The sequence below is a fragment of the Hemitrygon akajei genome, chromosome 12 (assembly GCF_048418815.1).
Source record: "Hemitrygon akajei chromosome 12, sHemAka1.3, whole genome shotgun sequence".
Classification (NCBI taxonomy): domain Eukaryota; kingdom Metazoa; phylum Chordata; class Chondrichthyes; order Myliobatiformes; family Dasyatidae; genus Hemitrygon; species Hemitrygon akajei.
Genome location: NC_133135.1, coordinates 60,987,186 through 61,013,180, shown reverse-complemented (window position 1 = coordinate 61,013,180; position 25,995 = coordinate 60,987,186). Strand labels below are relative to the sequence as shown.

Sequence of the window (25,995 nt, the reverse complement as noted above, 5' to 3'; positions counted from 1 at the left end):
TCGATTAGTTTTATGTCTTTGAGTTACAAAACATAACAGTGGTGACAAGTAAGTTTTAAAACAAACCTGAGACAACTTCCTTTCTTTGAAGCATAGATTGCTTATATTGCCATTTAAGAGTGAATCTGCGTGCTCTAGGGAAAGCCTGGTAGGAATACTTAGCAGGATTGTGGAAGGGACTTTATTAATCAATATTGGTTATTGTTAGCAACCAGCTTGCATTTTGGGAAGTTAAACCAGGGCAAGATATACAGAGTAAATGACAGAGCCCTGGAGATTATTGTAGAAAAGGGAGACCAAAGGGTGCAAGTACATAGTTCATTGAATATGATAACACAGGTAGACACGGTGATGTAGAGGCCTTTCCACAGTTGCCTTCATCAGTGAAGACATTGTGTTTGAAGAGCTTGGATATCATGTTATAGCCACATAGGACACCGATGAGACTTGGCATATTGTGTGCAGTTATGGTCACCTAGCTAGTTTGTTATGATTGATGTCACTGAAGTGCAAAGAGTGCAGTAAAGCATAGTACCAGGATTGGAGTCCTTGAATTACAAGGAGAGACTCGATAGGGTGGAATAATTTTTTCGTCTGGAGCATAGGAAGATGAAGGGTGACCTTATAAAGGTATACAAAATCATGAGGGGCATGGGTAAGTGGATGATCAGTCTTTTTTCCTGAGGTAAGCGAGTATAAAGCTAGATGACATAGGTTAAGGATGAAAGGAGAAAGACTAAAAGGGGACTTGAGCATATGAAATGTGCTGCCAGAAGAGATGGTAGCGATGGGCATAATTACAACATTTAAAAGACATTTAGACAGTTGCATGGATGAGGAATGTTTAGAAGGACATGGGTCAAACCAGGAACGTTGGACTAGCTCAGGTATGCAACTTGGTTGGCATGGGCAGATTGGGTCAGAGGGCCTGTTTCAGTGCTGCAGTATTCTATAAATCTATTAAAGTATACAAGAATCCCTTGCAGAAGATAGCTCTGTTCAAACCTGCAGTTCACCTGCCATTCTTTCAAACATTAACTCCTCCCTTTATCCATCAGATTCTCTATATCAAGTGTTCCCAACCTGGGGTCCACTGACCTCTTGCTTAATGGTATTGCTTCATGGCATAAAGAAGGTTAGGACCCCTGTTTTAAGTAAGATAAATGATAGAAGCAAAAATAATTGAAAATAGGAGCAGGAGTTAGCCATTTGGGCCTGTCTACTTCATCCATTTATCATGGCAGAATATTCATTCTAGTCCTGTTTTCACTTATTTTGCATATTGTTACGATATGGCAACAATGAATATATAATTGAGACAGGTTTTTTATAACAAATAAAACATTTATTAAACACTGCTTAAAAAAAACCCAAAAGTAAACAAACGACTAACTTAACCGGAAGTCGGCTGCTATACGGCAGCTCGAACAGTTCTTAAAGCAAGAAATGCAAACTCAGTTCTTTAAAGTAGTATTGCAAAAAGTCCAAAATGATTTACAGTCAGTTAGGAGAGACTTTCCTTGAAGTAACAAATTCTCTATCGTGACGTTACTGCTGATCCCAGCCGAAATATGACTTGCCCGAAGGATTTACGATGAAGGAAATAACACGGCTTAAAGGCACTGACCTTTCCTTGGCAAAACCCTGCATCCATCTTTTTCTGCTCTTTTGGCAGGAGCTATCTTGGATTGCAGGTTACTAATTCCTTCCGAAAGAGGATCAAATAAGGTCGAACCTGTTTCACCGCCGACAACACCAACTTTCCTCGATTCTTCGGCTTCCGGAACTTCAATAAATCTTCACTCTCCGACTGGACTTTAACTGGCAGTGACTTACAAAACTGTCAGCACAACAATTCTTACAGTAGAAATTAAAACTCCACTTTTAAAACGAAACTGTGTCATAAAATCAAATACACAGCAGAACAGAGTCACTGACGACTTAAACCATGAACTGACCTGCGTCACAGGGAGGGGTTCTCCTTTTATACCCTGTTGAAAAAACCATCACATGACCATTACATCATGCCCAGCAGAGTCTCAATTACATCCTGGTCATGTGACAGTCACAAAATACCCACAGGTACATAACGCCTTCCTCCAAAAAAAAATTTTCGTCTGTCATGAACAAAATTTTAACAGTTAACTATTTACAAAAGAAAAAATACAAATGTATAAAATTTATAACATACACAGTATACATAGTATTATCATACAGTACCTTACAAATTATTACACAGGAGTGTTACAAATGTTAAAATATCACTCCATAAAAAAATTACATTGTACATTCGACATCGAGATAGACCATCAGCAGTCACATTATCTTTGCCTTTAATATGAGTTATCAAAATATTGTACTCCTGTAACATTAAACTTACATTGTTAAATTGGAGTTTGATGTATTTCCTTAACCATTTTCTTTAACCAAGCCCGGACCTACAATATAACTAAGGTAAGTCACAGTGGCATGACCAAATTCACTTTTAGCTAAATTAATAGTTAAGTTAGCTTTTGAAAGCCTTTCAAATAGTTTATCCACTGCAGTATTGTGTGCTTCCCAAGTATCATTTCCTGTAACTACATCGTCAATATAGGCATCTTCAACATCTACATCATGTGAAGCTACTGTAGTTCTTCTAGGAATGTCTGGAAATAAATCTGTATATTTAAAAATTAATTGCTTCATCTGTTGCTTCTGCTCTGGCTGTAAATGACCTAATTTCTCATCAATATTTTCCAGAATGGTTGAGTTTGATAATCTGACAGAAGCAATGTTGGGTTTAGAATGAGCTTCAGATGAATCACCTATTATGTTCCTAGTGAGATCAGATTCATTATTATTGACCACAACAGTCACAGTAGCAGACTGTTTCTCATAATATGGTTTTATCATATTTATATGGCAAAGTTGAATTGGCCTTCTACGATCTGGAGTTTTTATCACGTAATCCACATCATTAATTTTAGATACAATTTCATAAGGACCATGAAATTTAGCTTGTAAATGATTCGTTTGCACTGGGAAAAGAACCAGCACTTTATCTTCAGGCTTAAACATCCTTCTCCTAGCTTCTTTATCGTACCAAGTTTTCATTTTCTCCTGAGCCGATTTTAAATTTTCCCTGGCTAAACTACAAGCTTTATGTAATCTGTCCTTAAATTTTAAAACATAGTCCAGCAAATTAGTGTGTACCTCTTTATTAATCCATTGTTCTTTTAATAAGGCCAAAGGTCCTCTAACTCTCTGCCCAAATACAAGTTCAAATGGACTGAAACCTAATGATTCTTGTACCGACTCCCTTACTGCAAATAGAAGTAAGTGTATACCCTTTCATTTTCCACACAGTACATCCTAATCATAGTCTTGAGGGCAGAATGAAACTTCTCCAAGGCACCTTGCGATTCTGGATGGTATGCAGACGAAGTGATTTGCTTAGCTCCCAATTTATAAACTATCTGTTGAAACAATCCAAACATAAAATTACTGCCTTGATCAGATTGTGTTTCCTTGGGTAACCCAAAATAAGTAAAGAATTTTATAAGAGCCTTTGTTACTGTTTTAGTTGTTATATTCCTAAGTGGTACTGCCTCTGGAAACCTAGACGCAGTGCACATGATAGTCAGCAAGTACTGATAATCAGTTTTTGTTTTTGGTAATGGACCTACACAATCTATAATAACTTTAGAAAACAGTTCACCAAATGCTGGATTAGGTTGCAGTGGGGCCACTGGAGTAACTTGATTAGGTTTACCCACAATTTGGCAAGTATGGCACGTTCTGCAAAACGTCACCACATCTTTTCTCAAACCAGGCCAGTAAAAATGTTTTAAAATCTTGTCCACAGTTTTCCTTACCCCTTGATGTCCACCCAAGGGCACACTATGGGCTAAAGTTAAAACCTCATTTCGATAAAACTTTAGGAACAACTACCTGGTGAACAATATTCCATTCATCATTTGCAGGAATTGTAGACGGTCTCCACTTCCTCATCAACACTCCTTTCTCAAAATAGTATCCTACTGGCACCTTATCAATTTCACTATCCAGTAGAGCTTGTTCTTTTAATTTAATAATCTCAAGGTCTCTACTCTGCTCTGCTATCATCTCCTTCCAAGACAGAGACAAATCTCCATGGTCAGACTTACTCCAAGAATCTTGTTTAAACAATGAAGGTAAGAAAGTTTCTGACACATCCTCAAAACTTGAATCCTGAGTTGAACAGTCATGGGTAACAACCTCATTCTGCACATCAAGCTTCTTAGCCATAGCTCGAGTTACAACACAGGAGGAATCTGTGTTAGAATCCATCCGTGGTTCCTCTGACTTTATTGTCAAATGCACCTCGGGAAAAACATGTCCACCTGCCACGTCATTACCTAACAATAAAAAAAATCCTTCACAGGTAAGCTAGGTTGTAATCCTGTAACTAACCCTGACCTTAAATTCACTTTATGCAAATGTACAGGCATAAGGGCACTCCCAACACCTTGTATATAGTTTACCTCACCAGTGTCAGACTCATCACTAAACTTCAACACACTATTTAACATCAGTGATTGAGAAGCTCCAGTATCCCTAAGGATTTTTATTGGCACTGGAATAGATCCTTCTTTCAAGGATACAAATCCTTCAGTTATAAAATGATCATATCCCTTCCTAATTTGGTCAGTGTTTATCAAACCCTAGAATTACAGGTGTTTCAGTATGTTGCACACAAGCATCTGAGACTGCTTCCTTCTCCTTCCTCTTCAATCGGAAACAGTTAGCTATTACGTGACCAGGTTTCTTACAGTAATTACAAATGGGACCAAACTGTCTTTCCTTCACAGGTTTTCCTTCCTCCTTACCTTTCTCACTAGCTTCTGTTTTAATTTCTGGTTTACCTTGATTCTCTGTTATTTTTCCTTTTAAAAGTTCTGCCCTGAGGAAATTTATTCTTGATTAAAGCATACTCATTAGCTAATTTAGCAGAGTACTGCAATGTAGTAGTCTCTCTCATTTAAAAATGAATGTCTTTACTTCATTAGGGATGCTCCTTTTAAATTCCTCCATTAAAATCAGCTCTTTCAATTTATTATAGTCCCCATTTACATATTTAGAGGAAACCCATTTCTCAAAACACACAGCTTTATCGAAGGTAAATTCCACATAAGTTTTTTCCACAGATTTCTTCAAATTTCTGAATCTTTCTTTATATGCTTCTGGAACTAACTCATATGCCTTTAATAGGTGCAGTTTCACAGTATCATAATCAAATGCTTGCTCAGCAGTTAAGGCTGTATAAACTTGTTGTGCTTTGCCTTTAATTGCACTCTGTAACAACACTGACCATTTCTCTTTCGGACACTCTGAAATCAGAGCACCAGTTTCAAAATGTTGACAATATTTCTCTACTTCTGTTTCATTAAATGAAGGGACCAATTTAATTTCCTGACTAACAACAAACATTTTTCTAGAACCAGAAGACTGTTTCTCAGACTTTAATTCTGCCATCACAAGTTCAAATTCCCTTTTTTTATTTTCAGCTTCTAACCAACTTAGTTCCAAGTCAGCTTCCAATTGTTTCTGTTTATTTTCAGCTTCTAATTGACTTAGTTCCAAGTTAGCTTCCAATTGCTTCTGTTTTAATTCAGCTTCTATTCTAAGCTTTTCTAACGCTACTTGTTCCAAGTATAACTGAACCGCTGCTTTACTCACAGGAAACTGATCTAAAATCGATACATCAAAAACACCCGACTCTATATAGTGTTCCGCGATTTTTCTCTGAATTACAAGCTTTGTTGTATTTTTCAAAATACCTTTAAGTTCCAACCTGCTAGCAATCTCAAATACTTCACTTTTTTTCGCCTTCGCTAATAACTCCGGATCTGGCGATGCCAGGAAGTCATCAATATTCATTGTTGCTGAATACCTCTCACAAGCCAATCAAACAAAAGAATCAGGTATTTCCCTTTTCTCAAAAACCGATCAATAATTAAACAAGCATTTTAAACTCAAAAATGGTACTAATCCCATGAGCTCCCGATTGTTACAATCCAGCAACAATGAATATATAATTGAGACAGGTTTTTTATAACAAATAAAACATTTATTAAACACTGCTAAAAAAAAACCAAAAGTGAACAAACGACTAACTTAACCGGAAGTTGGCTGCTATATGGCAGCTTAAACAGTTCTTAAAGCAAGAAATGCAAACTCAGTTCTTTAAAGTAGTATTGCAAAAAGTCCAAAATGATTTACAGTCAGTTTGGAGAGACTTTCTGTGAAGTAATAAATTCTCTTTTGTGACGTTACTGCTGATCCTAGCCGAAGTATGCCTTGCCCGAAGGATTTATGATGAAGGAAATAAAACGGCTTAAAGGCACTGACCTTTCCTTGGCAAAACCCTGCATCCAGCTTTTTCTGCTCTTTTGGCAGGAGCTATCTTGGATTGCAGGTTACTAATTCCTTCCGAAAGAGGATCAAATAAGGTCGAACCTGTTCGAACCGCCGACAACACCAACTTTCCTCGATTCTTCGGCTTCCGGAACTTCAATAAATCTTCACTCTCCGACTGGACTTTAACTGGCAGCGACTTTCAAAACTGCCAGCACAACAATTCTTACAGTAGAAATTAAAACTCCACTTTTAAAACGAAACTGTGTCATAAAATCAAATACGCAGCAGAACAGAGTCACTGACGACTTAAGCCACGAACTGACCTGCGTCACAGGGAGGGGTTCTCCTTTTATACCCTGTTGAAAAAACCATCACATGACCATTACATCATGCCCAGCAGAGTCTCAATTACATCCTGGTCATGTGACAGTCACAAGATATCCACGTAACAATATCCTTTGATTTATTTTAAACCTACCTCCCTTTATGAGTATATTTAATGACAGCTTTTACTGCTTTCTGCAGAAGAGAATTCCACCAGTTCGCCAGCTTTAGAATGAAGAAATGTCTCATGATTTTGCTTCTAAATAGCATACTCCATACCTAGAGGCTATGACTCCTGGTTCTGAATGCCTAGCCATCTGGAACATTCTCCCTTCATCTGTTCTTTCTTGTTCTGTTAGAACTTAGTAGAATTCAGTGACAGCCCCTTTAATCTGTCTAAACTCCACTGAGTATAGGCCAAATTGAAATCATCTTTCCTTGTATGTAGTTCCTTATGTTCCCAGGTATCAGCCTAATAAATTGCTGTTCAACAGCTTTCCTCTGATAACAAGACCAAGCAGCATATATAATTCTATTTAGGGTCTCATCAATGCCATGCACAGCTGCAATAAGACATTTTTGCTCCTGTATTCAATCCTCTTGCAATGAAGGCCAAGACCTTTCTTAACTGCTTTCTGAACCTGAATGTTTACTTTCAGAAAAAATCACATTCACTGGTTCTCCCTTGTCAATTCAACTATTGCATCTTCCAATAATTTTGTAAAATATAATTTTTCTTTCTTCCACCCACCCTGGATTTATCCAATCCCATTAATGCTTTCAAGTGTCCTGCTGTATGTGTGTGTGGCCTCCATCAGTCGTGGTCAACTATGGGTACTGCGCCTCTGGTAGTCACTGGGGAGTGGCCTCTCCAGGGTGCAAGCCAGGGCAGAGTTGATATGGAGATTTGTCTGTCGCCCATGCAGTGGGACCCCCCACCCCCCACAATGTTGATGACAGGTCCAAAGGAACAATGAAAGTCGATACAGTTTGGTGCCAGCAGCATCGTGGGAGTTGCCATGCCGGTGCTGGGTACAGTAGTCAACTGCCTTCGAGACTCCAATTCCTGATTTTTCCTCAGGGTTTACTCCCAAAGCCTTTCCCGTGAGTGGGTATAGCCGCAAGGCAGCGGAGGTTTGAAATCGGAGTTTTCCCTCTCCTAGATGAGCTAACATCCATGGTTAACGAGCCCATCTGCCTGGAGCAACTGGTTTTAAGGCGCCAGTGGCCCGCCTTTGCCCCTTGTCCTGTCAGTGAGAACAGCTCCACTGGGCATAAGAACTATGCCACATGTGAAGGCCAGGAGTTGGACTTGGTTGTCAGAGGCTGTTTGAGACGCACGCTATGAAGAGCATTTTGTTTATTAGTGAGAGCTCATCCCTACTACCACCCTTCGGCTATGGCTACCTTTGTCCTGCTAGTGTATATTTATAATGGACTACCAATGGTAAGCAAACTGGTCTATGATTCTCTGTTTTCCCCTTTTCTTTTAAATAGTCAGATTACATTTGTCACTTCCCCATTTGTGGGAATCGGTAGAAAATAACCTGCAATTTTCTGCTGCTCACCTCCAGCATTTAGGATTTGAAGCTTGGGTATGATTTCTTAACTATGTACTCTTATTTGTGGAGGAAATCAGACAGCAAATTCCAACATAAACAAAATGCTGGAGGAACTCGATGGGCCAAGTAGGATTGATGGAAAAGTGTAAACAGATAGTGTTTCTGGCCAAGACTCTTCAACAGGACTGGAAAGAAAGGGGAGGTCAGTGTAAAGAAGTGGGGGGGGGCGGAAAGGAAGACATACAAGGTGGTAGATGATAGGTGAAACGGGGGGGGTGGATGAAGTAAAGAGCTGGGAAGTTGAATACTGAAAGAGATAAAAGTTCTGGAGAAGGGGGAATCTAATAGGAAAGTTTAGAAGACGATGGAAGAAAGGGAAGGGGGAGGTGCAAATTCAAAGCTCCATCTGTAAAGAGCTAAACAATGAAGCTAAGCATATCAGCCAGATATGCGTGATATCTGTGCCATAAGACACCTTGTAGATGTGAAGTTGAGAAATATAACCATTAAACTTGCCAGAAAAGGTCTCTGCTGTGTAAGTGAAATTTACAGCATGATGAATAATTTCTACTAAACCTCCCAGCAACTTAAACATTTTCTACGTAGGTGTAAAACATCACACTTTAGATTTCAAATACATCTTGTTGAAAATATTAATTTCTTTTCTTAAACTTTATTTTAATATTTCTTGTAATCTTCCAGTTTTTTTCTTTCCTTTTTTTATGTGAAATGCTGTATATGATTTTATATAAATATTTTAACACAGCTCCTGTGTTTCGGCTCAGCATCCCAGTAAGGATACTTCATTCTGAAGAGACATGCAGCTGAATTCTTCTCCCATAGTCCAGGATGCCTTTTAAAACTCCCACTCAGAATTATACTTCTAATAATCTGAGGTTTCTGTCATAGTAGAGTTTTGAAATATTTGGATAGTGTGTTTTAATTCTTGAGTGTTGTTTGTTTACTAGGCACCACAAAAGCCAACTTCAATTCTATAATTTGACATGATATGTCCTAAATACCAGAAGGTTACTAACCAAAATTGTACTATGCATGAGATGGTTTGTTGTTAGAATAATTAACTTGAATACAATGAAACCTTCTTGATGCTGCTGAGTCACAAGTTTTTGATCTAGATCTTAATCACTCTGAGTAGGCTCTTCCAGCCATGCTGACCCAGCAACCCCACCACCCCGATTAACCCTGATCATGGGACAATTTACAATGGCCAATTAACCTATGGTATGTCTTTGGACTGTGGGAGGAAAGCGGAGCACTCGGAGAAAAACCCACACGTTCTACAGGGAGGACAAACAGCAGCTCTGTACAGAATGGCACCAGATTGGAACTCCAGAGTTCCCTGAATTGTAATAGTGTCATGCTAACCAGTACGCTACCATGGTGCCCATTTATGGAAGCAAAATATAAAGGATGTCTGAAATCAGGAAAACAAAGGGTATTTGTAATACTCAGCAGACCAGACATTACTTGTGCAGCTTGTACATTAATTCCATTACTCTCTCCTCAGGTGCTAGTGTTCCTCATATTCCTCAGAGTATTCTTCTAATGATTTGGAGCAGCATTACTGTGTTTAAATGTGTGTGAGTTTAATCCATATGCTCTCAGCTGTACAAGTGATTCATGTCTACACAGCGCAAAATTGAACAGCTGAATGCAGGTTTGCAGCTATCAAGTACAGAAGGTAACCCTCTCCCTATAGCAGCCAAAGGCTTACCCTTTTCAAGAGAACTGGGGGAGAAGTAACCTATGGCTTTTGAACTAATTGCCTCCAGGACACCATTAACCCAGATTTGGAACTGCGTTGTTGCTATCAGATTTTGCATTTGCTTTGTGAGCGCACAGAAAGCAAAGATGACTAGAAAATGACCACGACACAATTGCACAGTAATAATTTATTTGAAAACTATAATATTGACATATTTGTCTTGTAAATATACATTACATAATAATGTATATGGATCAGAATAGATCTCAGATTTTATATCTGGTCAAGCTGAGTTAGCAGATTTCAATTGAAGTAATATTTAAGGTAATATTGTGTACAACAAAATGGAATTGTTACCCAAATTTCAGTTACTGGGCAGAAACGTACTTAATGAAACAATTATATTTTAAATACTGTTCAAAAATTAAGATCTTAGTAATAATTTCCTTTCATTCATATTAATCTTTACAACCTTAATCAAACCTGTAGACTATCCAAGTGTAAAATGGAAGTGATGGAACATTTTACCCACATTTTTTCTCCCAAGCCTAACCCCAGTTTCAGAAGCAGCCCATGGAGCAATGGTAAATTACTTGCAACAGTTTTTGGATATCTTCATCGGTGTGTTCACAAGATGAAATTTCTTTCATTAGCCCAGGATTACCCATTCTCCTTGACCTCTCTCATTAGCAAGTGTTTTCACCATAGACCTGCTGCTCACTGGTAGTTTTTTGTTTCTCTGTAAACTCTAGAGACTCTGTGTGTGAAAATTCCAGGAGGTCAGCAGTTTCTGAGATACACATACCACCCCATCTGGTACCAACAATCCTTTCACGGCCAGAGTCACTTGGATCCAATTTTTTCCCCATTCTGTTGTTTGGTCTGAACAACAACTGAACCTCTTGACCATGTCTGCATGCTTTTATGCACTGAGTTGCAGCCACATGGTTGGCTGATATCTGCATTACAAGCAGGTGTAGTAGTGTACCTAATAAAGTGGCCACTGAATGTATTTGCTCAAACCACACAGTTATTGGTCAAAAGAGAAAGTAGTGAATTTTCTGTGTTAATGAAACAATGCTTGATCATTTCCAGCATTCTTCTGGTTTTAGGTCTTTGCAAAAGCTCTGATCTGTAATTCAGAGCTTTTATGTTGTTCCTTTTCTTGTGTTTTCGCTCTAACAGCTCTTATTAATCTGTCAACCAGGCAGTGAATAACCATGGTAATCCCAGCCTAATCCTATCAAGGATATTCTATTCTTCTCTCTATCCTTCACTCACCTGATCTGCAACTTAAACCTAACATTTTCTCATTGTTACATTCTGATGAATAGTCTTGATCTGAAATCTAAAGCCTATTTTTTTATGTATCACAGATTCAGCTTGATCTACTGAGTGTTCCCATTATTTTATGTATTTACTTCAGTAAGCTATGGGTAGTAGTTGACAAACACAGGTTTCAAAGTGGTGAAAACAAGATGGTGGAGGAACCCAACTGGTCAGGCAGCAACTGTGGAGAGAAATGGACAGTGGCTCTTTTGGGTGAAGACCCTTCATCTGGATTAATAAAGAGCTTACAAGAACAACATTCTAAAAAGATAAAAGTGCTTTGTTAGGACATGTATGTTATTTGTAATATAATGCAAGAAGAGAATGATAACTGTAGAATGAATGTAAGTGACATGGAATTTTATTTTACTGGAATGCTAATGAATGAGTTTACAATAGACCAATTAGTCTGTGAGTTTTTAAGTAAAACCCAGTTCACCTGCTTAAAGAATGGACAATAAAGCTACTAATGCTTTCTTTATATTGCAGAGACTACCTCAATGAAGAGAGTGGCATACCTACCAATGGTCCTGTGTCAAGTAAGTAGATACAGCTTGTGTTTTAAGTCAAGTTTCATCAGTGGGATACTGCCTCTTAACTACCTATTTGCACTAGTGAAAGTCAGCCAATATTACCAGTCCATGAGGTTAAATATTCGATTGTATGTTCTGAGTTTGGAACCTCGTCAACTGGATGCATGAGGAACAAAACCATCCAGGGTATACATCTGTAATTCTATTTCTCATTATTTAGTACAGCCATATAAAGTTAAATTTGTCTTCTAGAGTAAGATCCCCATTAAATGAAAATATACTCCATTAATAAAAGTACCGTATCTTACATCTTATTATCTATTGGTATCCAGTGCAAGGATCAACCATCATGTGGGGAAGATTGATGATAAACCAAATATATTAAATATCAAAATAATTGATTGCAAGAAACCAAATGCAATAGTTAATTTGTTTTCAATATGTTGCCGTGCATACTGCATGCAGCACGCATAGCAGCAAATCACACAGCTCTGTCTCTGGAAAGATCAAGAACAGCAAAGACATGGAGGGAACAATGTCCTATTATAATTGCCTGCTGATCACTGCCAACAGTTATGCGGAGAGTCCTAGTGAAGCCCCTTTGGAAGTTTCTTAGCAGTGTCCCTCTATTCACCTCACAGACTCAACCAAAGAAACTGAATCTAGAGGCCAGAGCTGCCCCCTTCAGCCTCATTGTTTATGCTGATCTTGTCCTGGTTGGCAGCATGCATCCGGTTTTGTGCAGAGAATCTCAGACAGCACAGAGAAATTGAAGTTCTAGTTTTTGGGGTTTAGGTATTGCTGGAGACTGTGCATTTATTATCTGTCTCTAATTAAATATGGGAAGTGGTGGTGAGCTATTGAAAATTTACAAAACATGTCGGTGCATGATTTGAAAAGGAAGAAGGAGGTATTAAAGCCATTTTTTTTAAAGCCTGTTACCTCACTGTGTCACCTGGGAACTAAGTGTACTACGGCAAAGAGGAAATAAAGGGCGTTGGTCACTTGAAAAGTGGTTTAAATGCATGAATCCACATGAACTACAGTATGATTCAGAGTCAAATGTCTTGCACAAATAAATGTACACACAGATGTAATGACAAACTTACTTGCAGCAGCATCAGGCTCTTAGGATGATGCAAGTAACACTGACAAGAAATTGATAAAGTAAGCATAAATTATGAACTATTTTTTACAAGAAGGAACACAATTAGGACTTTTTTTAAATGGTCCACTCTCGTACAAAGTAGTCAAAATGGTCATAGTGTTACAAGCTGAAATGATTAGCATTTTTGCTAGTTGGTTCAAGAACTGAATGATTGAAGGGAAGTTCTTGAATCTGGTAGTGTGGGACTTCAGGCTTCTGTACTTCCTGCCTGATGCTAGCTGTGAAAAGATGACATGGCCTAGAGGGTGTGAACTTTAATGTCATGCCATTAAAGTTCCCACCCTCTGGGCCATGATCTGATGATCCAATATAAAAGAAATAAGCAATTCTAATCTTTGGTAAAAGTAAATCAGAATAAATGTCCTCACACAAAGGCTTGAGAGAAAAAATGTCCCAAAAGGCAGTGATTGTAGATTTGAAATATTTACAAATGGTATTTACTTAAAAAAATTAGGGTAATGGCAGATATGGAGAAATGTAGAGAGAGTGAATTTAAACAATTGTTATACCTGATGGAGCAGATTGAATGCTCTTTGCTTGCCCTAGTATATTTGCATGCACAAAGGAAGATGGAAAATTATTGAAAGGAAAATATTTTAATAAAGCTGTGAGTTGCACAATCTGATACAATTTTAATAAAATAGGTTTATAAAATATTATAATGCTTGCAATTTAAATAAAGCTGGTAAATTTGTCATATGGGGATATCAAATATTTTATGTTGCTTATTTTGGTGATCCCTGGAGAGTGCATGCATTAAAAATATAAATATCTGATATTAACCAGCTTGAGCACTGAAACTTGCATACCATATACTATGATTTTTAAGGGGTAATTATTTTCACAATTTGTGCTTGTGGCATTTTGTCTATTTCTGCATTATCGCATTATAGCAGTTGTGATGTGTGAAGTTCCATTGTAATAATAGGCTATCTTCATACAACATGTTGAAATGAAAGTGACTGCTAAACAGTTTAATTATCTTATGGCTCCAGTTCTTGAATTAACTCATTTGATTAAACATGGGCACCATTAGTAGATGTTTGTTTTAATGAGTATTTCTGGTTCTTTTGCCAAAAAGCCTGCATAGTACACCAAGTTTGGCACATTTCCCTTTCATTTCTGAGATGTAGCTTGAACTCCTGTTCTGGGATATGACAGCCAAAAATGAATAAACTGCAGATGCTGGAAATCCAGAGAAACTCGCACAAAATGCCAGAGAAACTCGGGTCATGCAGCATCTGTGGAAATTAACAAACAGTTGACGTTTCGGGTCAAAACCCTTCATCAGAGCTGGAAAGGAAGGGGAAGATGTCAGAATATGAAATTGGGGAAAGGGAAGGAGGACAAGCTAGAAGGTCAACACGTACAAACAAGCAGTATGAACTCAGCAGATTGGGCAGCATCTGTTGAAATGAGCAGTCAATGTTTCGGGCCGAGATCCTTTGTCAGGACTCAGGTGATGAGTGAAGCCAGGTGGGTGGCAGAGCGGGAATGAAACGAGCTGAGAGGTGATAGGTGGAAAAAGTAAAGGACTGGAAAAGAAGGAATCTGATAGGAGAGGAGAGTGGACTGTGGGAGAAAGGGAAGGAGGAGAGGCACCCAGCTTTCTACTTCATCGGCTCCTGCCCCACTCAGCTGGCTTCATCTATCACTTTCTATATTGGTCGCCTTCCCCTCACCCCCCCCACCTTCTTAGACTGGAATCTCCCACCTTCCTTTCCAGTTCTGATGAAAGGTCTTGACCTGATACATTGACTGTTTTTTCATGTCTAAAACTGCAGCCTGACCTGCTGAGTTCCTCCAGCATTTTGTATGTGTTGAGCCGGAACTGAAGTTACTTTCAACATTCTCAACCTACTTCGTAGTGAATGTGATGCCAAAGCGTGTTGTTTCAAGACTTTAATATACATCTGCAATTCTTCCTCTTATCATCTCACACACCATGAGATATGCTAGAAACGGTTTCAGGCATCAATGCTGAGTAGAGGAGTTTTTAAAGCATATATTTTGAGGAGTCTTTTCTCATTTGTATTTGTCCAGCTTACATGGTTGCTTTCATGAGTCTAGTTGTGAGGGACTGCTTGTATTTGGTCCAAGTTCCCTTTTTCAACATTGTAGGATTTGTCACAAGCAGCACTTAAAGGAGAAGTATGGAAAATTGGAAACTTGCTATTTCAAGGCAAGTACGGTACTTAAATCCCAATGTCAATGGAAATCCAGAATAAATCATATTAAATGATGGTGGGAGCTCCTGTTCTCATGATAACAAAACTAAACTAACCGGATCCTGATGATATCATGACAAGATGTGATATCCTCATCCAGCTCCCCTACCAACTTTGCTCTCCAGCAACATCTGAATTTTAACATCTCATATTGTACATAACATTGCCTGTGAAATGTAAACTGTTACAAGCAGGAGCTGGGGAGACTAGATTGGGAGCAGTTGTTATTGGTAAAGACAACATCTGATGTGGGAGTCATTTAAAGATAGTTGGTCAGATTTCAGGACTAACATGTTCCTATAAGGAAGAAAAGCAAAGGTGGCAAGATTTGGGAAGTATGTACAATGAGAGATGTTGCAAATTTAGTCAAAAACAAAAAGTAAGTATATGCTAGGTTAAGGTACTTGAAATAGGACAGAAACCTTTAGAAATGCAAAAGAAGCAGGAAAGAAACTAAAGAGAATCAGGAAGGCTTCACAGGTCTGTGAAATGATATTGTTGAGTAAGATTAAAGAGAATCCCAAGACATTTTATACATAGTAAAAGCAGGGGATAAACTGTACTTAACATAAATATTCACCAAAAAAGAGAGCATGGAGGATAATAGGATCAGGGAGAACAATGCTAATATTCTAGGGCATGTTGATATCAAGAGGAGGTGGTTTTGGATCTCTTGAAGAACATTAAGGTGGATAATTTTCCAGGGCTTCATGGGATCTATCACAAGTTATCAAGAGAAACGAGAGGAGATTGCTGGGACCTTGACAGCAATATTTGTATTCTCTTCAGCACTGGTGATGTTCCAAAGGATTGGAAAATAGCCAATGTTGTTTCTCTGTCTTAATAAGGGCAATAGAAGCAAACTTGGAAATCATAGGTGATGGCGATCTGGAGCACTTGTTTGCAAGCCACTTTAATTTCCCACTGAGCTGTCAGTCCTCTGTGTCCACTGCCAGGTTATGACGCTAAACACAAACTAGAGGAACAGCACTCATATTCCACCTGGGTTGTCTATAAACCAAGGGCTTAAATGTGAATTATCCAATTTCAGTGTAACTAGCTCTCCCTCAGTTCCTTTTCCCTCTCCTCATCTACCCAGGTCTTCCTACACACACACTCAAACCCTCCCCCAGCCATGATTACTCTGTTTTTTACCCTTTCACATACTCTTGCCCATCACCCACTGACTCCTACTGTTATTTTGTCTAAATACATGGTAAAATGTTGATGTATTGTCACTTTTTCAGGCGGTCCTGCGGGTTTGAGGATGACTTTGTTCCACTCCAGTTCTTTGGCTGCTGAGCTGCCAAATGATGCTAAGCTTTAACTACCTGTGAGGCAGGAAGGGCTCAATGAGTGGAACACTCAATAAACACTTGGCTTTTGAGATATTCTGGTGATGGGACTCGAGGTTAACAGTACCACTCCAAATGCTGCTTCTCCAATTTGAATAGTCATGGGTCAAGGATAAACATGAGTCAGTGAAGATGTTACACCTTTTTCAGGGAGGTGTAGAGAACATCCTTAAGTCATTTCCTTTGTCCACCTAGTGATCTTCTGCCAAAATTGGAGTTTGGAGTATGTCAAGTGTCTGGTTCTAGCCACAGGGGTGACATAGCTTACCCATCAAAGAAGATAGAATATACAGCCCAGGAACATTTATTCACTTATTCTGAAAATGGATTGGGAGAATTTTGTGGAACTGTCATAGATGGTATGTCTCCCAGTATTTTGAGGGGGCCGCCAACTTGACATCCGTCCACAGACCTTCACCCGCTGAGCAGTCTGATTTGGACTCCACTCCTGCCGCTGACTCTAATTTACTGCCTGAAACCTCATCTTCCTCATCCTTGTCCGTAACCACCCCCTCCCCCAATTTCACCATGCTGCTCCCACCCAAAACCATCTCAAAGAACCTAGAAGACAACGAAGTCTAAGCACGATCTTGAAGAAGACCATATCTTAGCGCTATCTTGACTGGAAGTCATGTAATAACATGTAATTCTGCCTGTTATTATCAATTTCAGGAACAAACATCAGTAATAGGTGAAAACGGCGTGTGCAAATCTATTTTTAAAAGTTGGGCACAAGTGAAATGAAAAGTAAAAAAGATTTTATTGAATTAAGAAACAACAGGAAGAAACTGGAACAACTGAAGTTTGTGTAACCTTGTAGCTAAAACACTCTAATCCAGGCAGCATTGTGGTAAAACTCTTGTGCACTATCTCCATTGTCTCCACCTTTATACCTTCTCCACTGCATTATCCACCTGCCTAGACACTTTCAGTGAACTATGGACTTGGAAGCGGGGGGGGGGGGTGGTGGTGGTTGTGTGTGTGTGTGTGTGTGTGTGTGTGTGTGTGTGTGTGTGTGTGTGTGTGTGTGTGTGTGTGTGTGTGTGTGTGTGTGTGTGTGTGTGTGTGTGTGTGTGTGTGTGTGTGTACGCACACGTTTTTCACCCAGCGCACAAAAGGTTAGTTACCTAAAATAATGTAGTAATTAATAATTATACTTACTGAAAATAATCTTTTAGCTATATGTTTCTGTTAACTAGTTAGTCGGTTTTTCAAATACCACAATGCACGTCACTAATTTGCATCACCTCACCTTTCCTGTTCCGGTTTGTACAGCTGCATCACGGCAGCAGCCATCTTTGGTGGACAATGTTCATATCGTAAAGTTTACAAAGATCAGTTTCAAATCCAGTAGATAGCTTACTAAGTTTTTATTGAAAAAATATTGATTCACTATGTTGAATTCAAAAGAAGCGAAGGGGGTGAAGCACAAAAGAACTGCAAATTTGTTTAAAGTTGAATGGCTTAACAAAATAAAAAGAAACTACTACACCGAAAGCTCATGAGGTTATGAACGTTCAGCTACAAGAAATATTTATGTATGATTCGGAAACTGGATTATCTGTTTGTATTGTCGTGATGTGAAAGTTGCTGGAGAATTTGCTAGTGGAAAGAAGTGGGATGATATTTGGAAATTTGACTTTTTGAGGCATCATTTGGCAAGTAAATCGCACTTGGACAGCAATAATAAAAAATTATGAGGCACTGATCACATACTTTGAAGATCAGTCAAATGACCCTGTGGCTAAATACTGTCTCAAGAAATTGATAAACATCACATACAAAGTATCTTTACAGGTTTTAAGTGATGTTTTTGATGAACTGGCTTCACTGTGCAAGATTCTGACACCGATTGATTCAATTCATTTCGTGTAAGGCAAAATTAACAAGATAAGAAAGCAGTATCTGGGAGACAGTGTTTCCTGGAGTGACAAAGTTAAAGTTTTGCTAAGCCAACAATGTGAAGAAAACATCACAGTAGATACAAGTTTGCTGTTGACTTTTATAAATAGTCTTTGTCTTCATTTAGAAGAAAGGTTTCCTAAAGATGAGGTACAAGAATGGTCAGCTTTTGATTTCTCCGCAATTGCAGATTGTGACCACATTTGGCGATGAACAAGTTAATGCCTAATGTCTAAAATATCATGATTTTCTAGCTAAAAATACCGTAATAGACAGTTTAATGATTTCAAATTTTCCATGCTAGAAAAAATTAAATCCAAACTGATTTCAAACTTTGCTCAAATGGTGGCGTTTGAACTTCAAAATGAACTGTTTTGCGACCTTGCACAGTTGATGGACATTGGGGGAACCTTGCGTCTAGTGTGGACTGTGAGCGAGGTTTTAGCTTAATGAATCAACTCAAAAACAAGCTGAGAAACCATCGAGGTGAATGTTATTTGGATATGGTAATGAGAATCAAAACCTATCAATTGGATGGAAGTTCTATTAGTCTAGATAGAGTTTACAAAGAATGGGTAAATGCCAAAGACAGGAGAGAGAAAAAATAACTGAGTGACTTAAATATGTACCGGTATGTTATTTTGTTGTTATTCTGTGCAGTTTGATGTCAAATATTTTGCAAACCTACATAAATTGTGCCATGTGTGCATTCGGTGCGCACATACTTTTGTCACAGGAAAAAAATTTGCACAACATGAGATTTTTGCGCACACTCTCTACTAAAAATTAGAGGGAACGTTGCTTGGAAGTATCTCAATATACCTCACTGAGGATTCCCCTGTACCTCAATGCAATTAAGGGGTCTACCATTCATTGTTCACATTCTCCTTTCATTTGATTTCCTAAGGTGTGTAACGCTCACGCGATCGCCTGGTGTATATCTAGGGGAAAATTTGTCCACCCGCCAAACCACGCCTCCCATATGCGTGGATGCTGTGAAATGCACACTGGTACATACCCGCACACATAATATCAAACTGCACACCATGTACGTTTACAGAATACACTTTATAGATCTTACTTAGAACTAAGTGATTAATAGCGATACAATATATATAAAAGAAAAGAAAGGAAGGAAAAGGCGCCAGAACTTATCAGGGTTCAGTCAATTAGTGCACAATCGTTGGAGCTCAACCATCGAAGTCTTCGGTCCACTATTCGATCTTCATTGACCTCCACAACCCGCGCGCCTGGGACCAACCTCAGTGGTCGACCAGAGCGCTTCCTTGCGATCTTCTCTCCAACTCCCCAAAGCCCGCACAACAACAGCTCACAGACCCACAAGAAAGAATAACATCTATCCCAATTGGTTAACAAATGAATACAATTCTCATTATCGGTAATTATAACCCAAACAAGCTGCGAGAGAAAGCACTCTGTCACCAGTTACCTTAACAAAGAAGCATTCCTACTTTTACTTAACAAAGAAGCCGTTTTGATTAACATATGCAGTAATATAAGAAATCCCTTACAGATGCAACACCTCAAACTTGTCTGGATATAATTTCAACCCGCTATTTCTGTGTCCATATCTGTAACTGATCTATATCCCACTGTCTTCTTTGATAGTCCTTTACACTGTCCACAACTCCACCAAACTTGGTGTCATCAGCAAACTTGCGAATCCACCCATCTACATTTTCACCCAAATCATTGAGGTATATCACTAACAAATGGTTGGCAGCAAATGTTGGCCTTTTTCTCCAGCTAACATGAGGTTCACAGATCCCATCTGAAGACACATTCTTACCCCAGGATTCTGAAATGTCTGTATTTTATTTGTTTTGTGTGATCTGTTTCATGAGCATGTAATAAACTGATCAATGTGATGATTGAGTTATTGTGTCTGCTACTGAGATACAGTATATAATTGGTTTTGGATGCTGCTTTGGAATGTAACAACTCTGTTAAGCCATACTTGTAAAGATTCAAAGTACATTTTTTATCAAAATATGTATGCAACCCTGCAATTCGTCTTTTCAACAGTCTGTCATGACACAAGGAACAACCATGGAACCACCCCGTTGAAAAAAATATATCAACCATCAAACCCCACTCCCCCCTGCACGCAAAAAGATTGCATAAACAGCAACAAAAAAGCCAGGCAAAAAGCAAAATACAAAATCAAAAGGCATGCTTCAATTCAGTTTGGCTCAGTGTTCATTATCTGCAGGCGACCCCGATTCAAATATCGGCCAAAAGTAGTAACAAAGAAAAGTGAACGGAACTAAAAATAGAAACCGTCATAAAAACTACAGTCCGTCTCGGTTAAACCTTGCTCCATCTCAGCACCATCCTCTGACAGCTTAGAGGGCAAGAGAGATCACTCGAACACAAGGATCATCCTTCAGGAGCAGCGTGAGAGAGACCACCATTCAGGATTATTGAATTTGCTTTATAAATATAGCATTTTTCAGTATGTATTGTTCTGTCACTGGAGCAGTAGTTCACCCTTCCTTATTGAGTTTTGCTTCTTGGAATTCATTCATTGATTATGACACCAAAGGTACTTTTGTTAGAAGTTGCCAGTCAAGAAAAGCAATGGATTTGAACTTGATTAATCTGTTAAGTGTGCTGTGCCTCTAAAAGCGGTTGTATCATGCAAAGCCCCTACTTTTCACCATTGCCTATCAGACACTTCATCTGGTTAAACATTGATGTCATTTTAGCACTTTACAGGACGATTCAGTCTGACTACCTTAATGACAACTACAGGTAAGTCATAAAAGTGGTCTTCTCAGGATTACCCACATCCCATGGGGGAAAAAACTATCCCCTAAGGTCATCTAACTAGCACATGGTGCTGAGCCATGACACAAAACTGTTGGTCGACACACACAATGCTGCAGGAACTCAGCAGACCAGGCAGCATCTATGGAAAAGAGTGAACAGTTAAGGTCTTGACCTGAAACGGCAACTGTTTATTCTTTTCCATAGATGCTGCCTGGCCTGCTTAGTTCCTCCAGCATTTCATGTATGTTGCTAGGATTTTCAGTATTTGTAGATTTTCTCAAGTTTGTGTCACAGAACTAATAGTGATACAGTGCCTATAAAAAATATTCACCTCCCTTGGAAGTTTTCATGGTTTGTTTTACAACATTAAATCACAGTGCATTTAATTTGGCTTTTTTGACACTGATCAACAGAAAAATACTATTTCGTGTCAAAGTGAAAACAGATCTCTACAAAGTGATTCTAATTTAATTAGAAATATAAAAGACAAAATAATTGATTGCGTAAGTATTCACCCCCTTCAGGTCGGTATTTAGTAGATGCACCTTTGACAGCAGTTACAGCCTTGAGTCTCTTATCAGCTTTGCACATCTGGACATTGCAATTTTTCCCCATTCTTTTTTACAAAACTGCTCAAGCTCTGTCAGACTGTATGGGGGATCATGGGTGGACAATCCTTTTCAAGTCCAGCCACAAATTCTCAATTGGATTAAGGTCTGGACTCTGACTCGGCCACTCCAGGACATTAATTCTGTTGTTTTTAAGCCATTCCTGTTTAGCTTTGGCTTTATGCTTGGGTCATTGTCTTGCTGGTAAATAAATCTTCTCCCAAGTTGCAGTTCTCTTGGAAGATTGCATCAGGATTTCCTCCAGGATTACCCTGTATTTTGCAGCATTCCTTTAACCCTCTACCTTCACAAGCTCTTCCAGTGAAACATCCTCACAGCATGATGCAGGCACTACCATGCTTCACGGTAGGGATGGTGTGTTTTCGATGAGGTGCGGTGTTTGGCTTACGCCAAGCATAGTATTTAGTCTGATGGCCAAAAAACTGAAGTTTGGTTTCATCAGACCATAGAACTTTCTAGCTGACTTCAGAGTCTCCCACATGCCTTCTGGCAAACTCTAGCTGAGATTTCATGAGAGTTTTTTCAACAGTGGCTTTTTCTTTGCCACTGTCCCATTAAACTGCTACTGGTGAAGCACCCAGGCAAAAGTTGTATGTGCATTATCTCCCATTTCAGCCTCTGAAGCTTGTAACTCCTCCAGAGCTGTCATAGGTCTCTTTGTGGCCTCCCTCACTAGTCCCCTTCTTGCATGGTCACTCAGTTTCTGAGGATGGACTGCTCTAGGCAGATTTACAGCTGAACCCATAGTCTTTTCCATTTCTTGATGATTGACTTAACTGGACTCCAAGTGACATTGTGACTTGGAAATTTTCTTATATCCATCTCGTGACTTGTACTTTTCAATAACCTTTTCGTGAAGATGCTTGGAGTGCTCTTTTGTCTTCATGCTGTAGCTTTTTCCAGGATACTGACTCACCAGATACAGATGTAATTTTCCTACTTTCAATTGATATACCTTGATGCACATGGTAACCTCCATTTAACTAATTACTGTATGTGACTTCTAAAACCAATTGGCTGCACTGGTGATGACTTAGTGTGTCATATTAAAGGGGGTGAGTACTTATGTAATCAATTATTTTGTGTTTTATATTTGTAATTAATTTAGATCACTTTTTAGAGATCTGTTTCCACTTTGACATGAAAGTCTTTTTCTGTTGACCAGTGTTAAAACAAAAAGCCAATTAAATTCACCGTGATTCAATGTTGTAAAACAATAAAACATGAAAAGTTCCAGAGTGGGGGGTGAGTGAATACTTTTTATAGGCACTTTATGTAGTGTCTTTACATTAAAGACACTCCAGGTTTTTTGTTTCCATTGTGGAATTGCAAGTCGATCAGTTCTAAAAGATAAGTCTATTTTAGACACCTTGCTGAGCAGTAAGTTGAAAGTGAGAATATAATTCAGTACTAACATAACTTTACGTGCATCAGGGTTTTAGTTTTAGATAGCATTTCAGGTTATTGCAAAATTTTTGTTTAAATAATATACAATGTGCATCTATGTGATTTAATTCTTGTAACACTAGTACTTGGTTTCAATATTTAGATTCATGTTTTATCATGTTTTATAATATTTTAAAACAATTTTATAATTTTATTTTTATAATTTATAATTTTATGATGTTTTTATAATATATGTTTCAATATTTTGAATTATGGAACATTTCAGTTTCAAGTGCAAGTCTCTTGTGCTTTCTTCTCTCAGCTCTTCTGAGAAACACAAAGGAGACTGGACTTCCATTGCAGACACACACACTAAGAGAATTTGGAAAGGTAGGTTAACTCCATCATTTATCAGTAATATAGGAAGGTAATTTCTTGTGCTGGCTTGACATCCTTTCACAAAAAATGTTTATTTCTTTCAACATGTTGTCAAAGTCTATTTTAAATCATTCTGGATTGTTCATTTTTATTTAAGTCAGAGAGTAGGTACTCCCTGATGTTCATCTTAAATTAATCCATCACCATTTTCTATTGAGATGCAGCATTTTAAATTAATTGTTGAATATGGAAATACTGTATATCCACATGATGGCCACACATTACATGAGTCTTTACTTCTAATTCAGGAAGTGGTAAGTATTCAGAGACCACTTAAACAAGAGATGCTAAAAAAACAACAAATTCCCAAATGACTGTTGAGGGGAATACTGTCTGTTAAAGTACTGCAGTCATCTGTAATCCTAAATTTCCACATATATATCATATTTGGAGGTGACCTCTGTTTTGTGTGTGGGGGGGGGTGGTAGTTGGTGGGGTTGGTTGCATTTCTAGAAAATGGTTCATATCATAATTTTCTGTTACAAGAAGCCTATCATTTGCATATGCATCAACAAACGGGAGCTGAAAATAATTTCTGTTGACTTGGGTATTTTTCACATAAACTGTGTGAGAGGAAATTCTATTCTGCACTTCAAATTTTTGTGTAGTGCTTTGTGAGTTCTTCAGGGATACATTTGTGTATTTCTAAACGTCTGTACAAGGGATGACTTGTACAGTTTTCTTGCTGCATAAGAATTAGTTAATTCTCTTAAAGGAAGGGAAAGATAGGTCATCATTGTTAGCTTGTTTGATGTGAATATCTCATTGTGCCATAAAGATAACTCCTCTTAGCCCTTCCTATCCATGTGACCTACTTTGAACTGTGTGGGTCTGTTATAAGCAGAATTGCATTGTCTTTGGATACAGTTAGGCACCTTCTAGTGTTGTTATTAAAAACTGCTTTGATCTGAGAGGGTTGACAGAAAAAATGGGTTTTCAGAAACAATATCATTAGTTCTTTACTTGCAGTCACTGGTGTTTTCTGTTGGCAAGGGAATTCCTTCATAAATATCCAAAATTTTATTTAAAAATTCTATTCATTGTTTTCATTGTATTTTTCCAATGTAAAATTATTCTTCTGGAGTTCTTTATAGGTAATTAAGAAAGCAGGAAAATTTCAATAGTCATTAGGGGAAAAAGAATAATAAAATAATCAACAAAGCGAGGTAACTGGTGGTGCATAGTTAGAATTAGAAAAGCAGCAGGCGAGGTCATTGGAGTAGAGCAGTCAGAACTAGGTTATATGCTATTACTGGGACCCCCAGAGATAATTCTGGCATTTGCAAAGCTCTAAGCCCCTCATTTATAGGTTTTGGAGGTAATATATCTTTCACTAACTTCATAGCTCGCAATTTTTATAGAAACTCATGCTAGAGTTTAGAGATGCACCATCTCTACGAACAGACTTTCAGAATTGGGTTTATTGTCACCAGCATGTGTCGTGAAATTTGTTAACTTCGCAGCAGCAGTTCGATGCATCATAATACAGAAGGAAAAAAAGTAAAAATAAATAAGTAAATGTAAATGTGTATTGAATAGATTAAAAATTGTGCAAAAACAGAAATAATATATATTAAAACAATGAGGTAGTGTTCATGGGTTCAATGTCCATTTAGGAATCGAATGACTTTGAGGTTCCTTTTAGCCAATAAGTGAAGATCCTTAAACAGCGCAGTGAAGCTATTAATATTTTATATAATGAAGTTGAGAAAGTTGATTGTATTTCTGGGTATAATTTTAATTTTGGGTACTAGTTTAACATGGATAATTTGAATCTAGTTAACTTGTCATTGGATATAATACCCACTCTGCTCCATTCCTCAGTCTTCACAAACCACCTCTTCCTCTACATTCCCCTGGTCTCTGCTTACTGAAATAAACAGAAAAATGCTGGAAGCGCTCAGCAGGTCAGGCAGCACTTGTGGATGTTGTAGGTTGAAGACTCTTGGCAGAACAGACTCACTGAAACCTTCTCTCCCCTCACTGCTATCTTTGCTTCTCACCTAATTGTGCTCCTTACTCACATTCCAGAAGAAAAGCGAGCCTTAAAATTCAACAAAGGGATGCCAGTTCCTCTCAGTGCTAATTTTAACAGAAGCAAAAGATAACTGCTATTGTTGGAAATCTGAAATAAAAGGAACACTGAGCCAGTCAGTCAGCATCTGTGGAGGGAGAAACAGAATTAATTTTTAGGTCAGTGTCTCTTCATCAGAACTGGAGAAGAATTGTGATTCAAGTTGG

The 25,995-nt window shown here is 38.3% G+C and overlaps 1 protein-coding gene across 1 annotated transcript in view; it reads left to right on the top strand.

Moving 5' to 3' along the window:
• pde4dip (phosphodiesterase 4D interacting protein) overlaps window positions 1-25,995 on the top strand; it is a 422,313-nt gene that overhangs the window by 34,888 nt on the left and 361,430 nt on the right. The window contains exons 2-3 of the mRNA XM_073063246.1: window positions 11,812-11,861; window positions 23,639-23,706. Of these exons, the coding sequence (XP_072919347.1) occupies window positions 11,812-11,861; window positions 23,639-23,706 (118 nt within the window). The remainder of the gene's footprint in view (window positions 1-11,811; window positions 11,862-23,638; window positions 23,707-25,995) is intronic.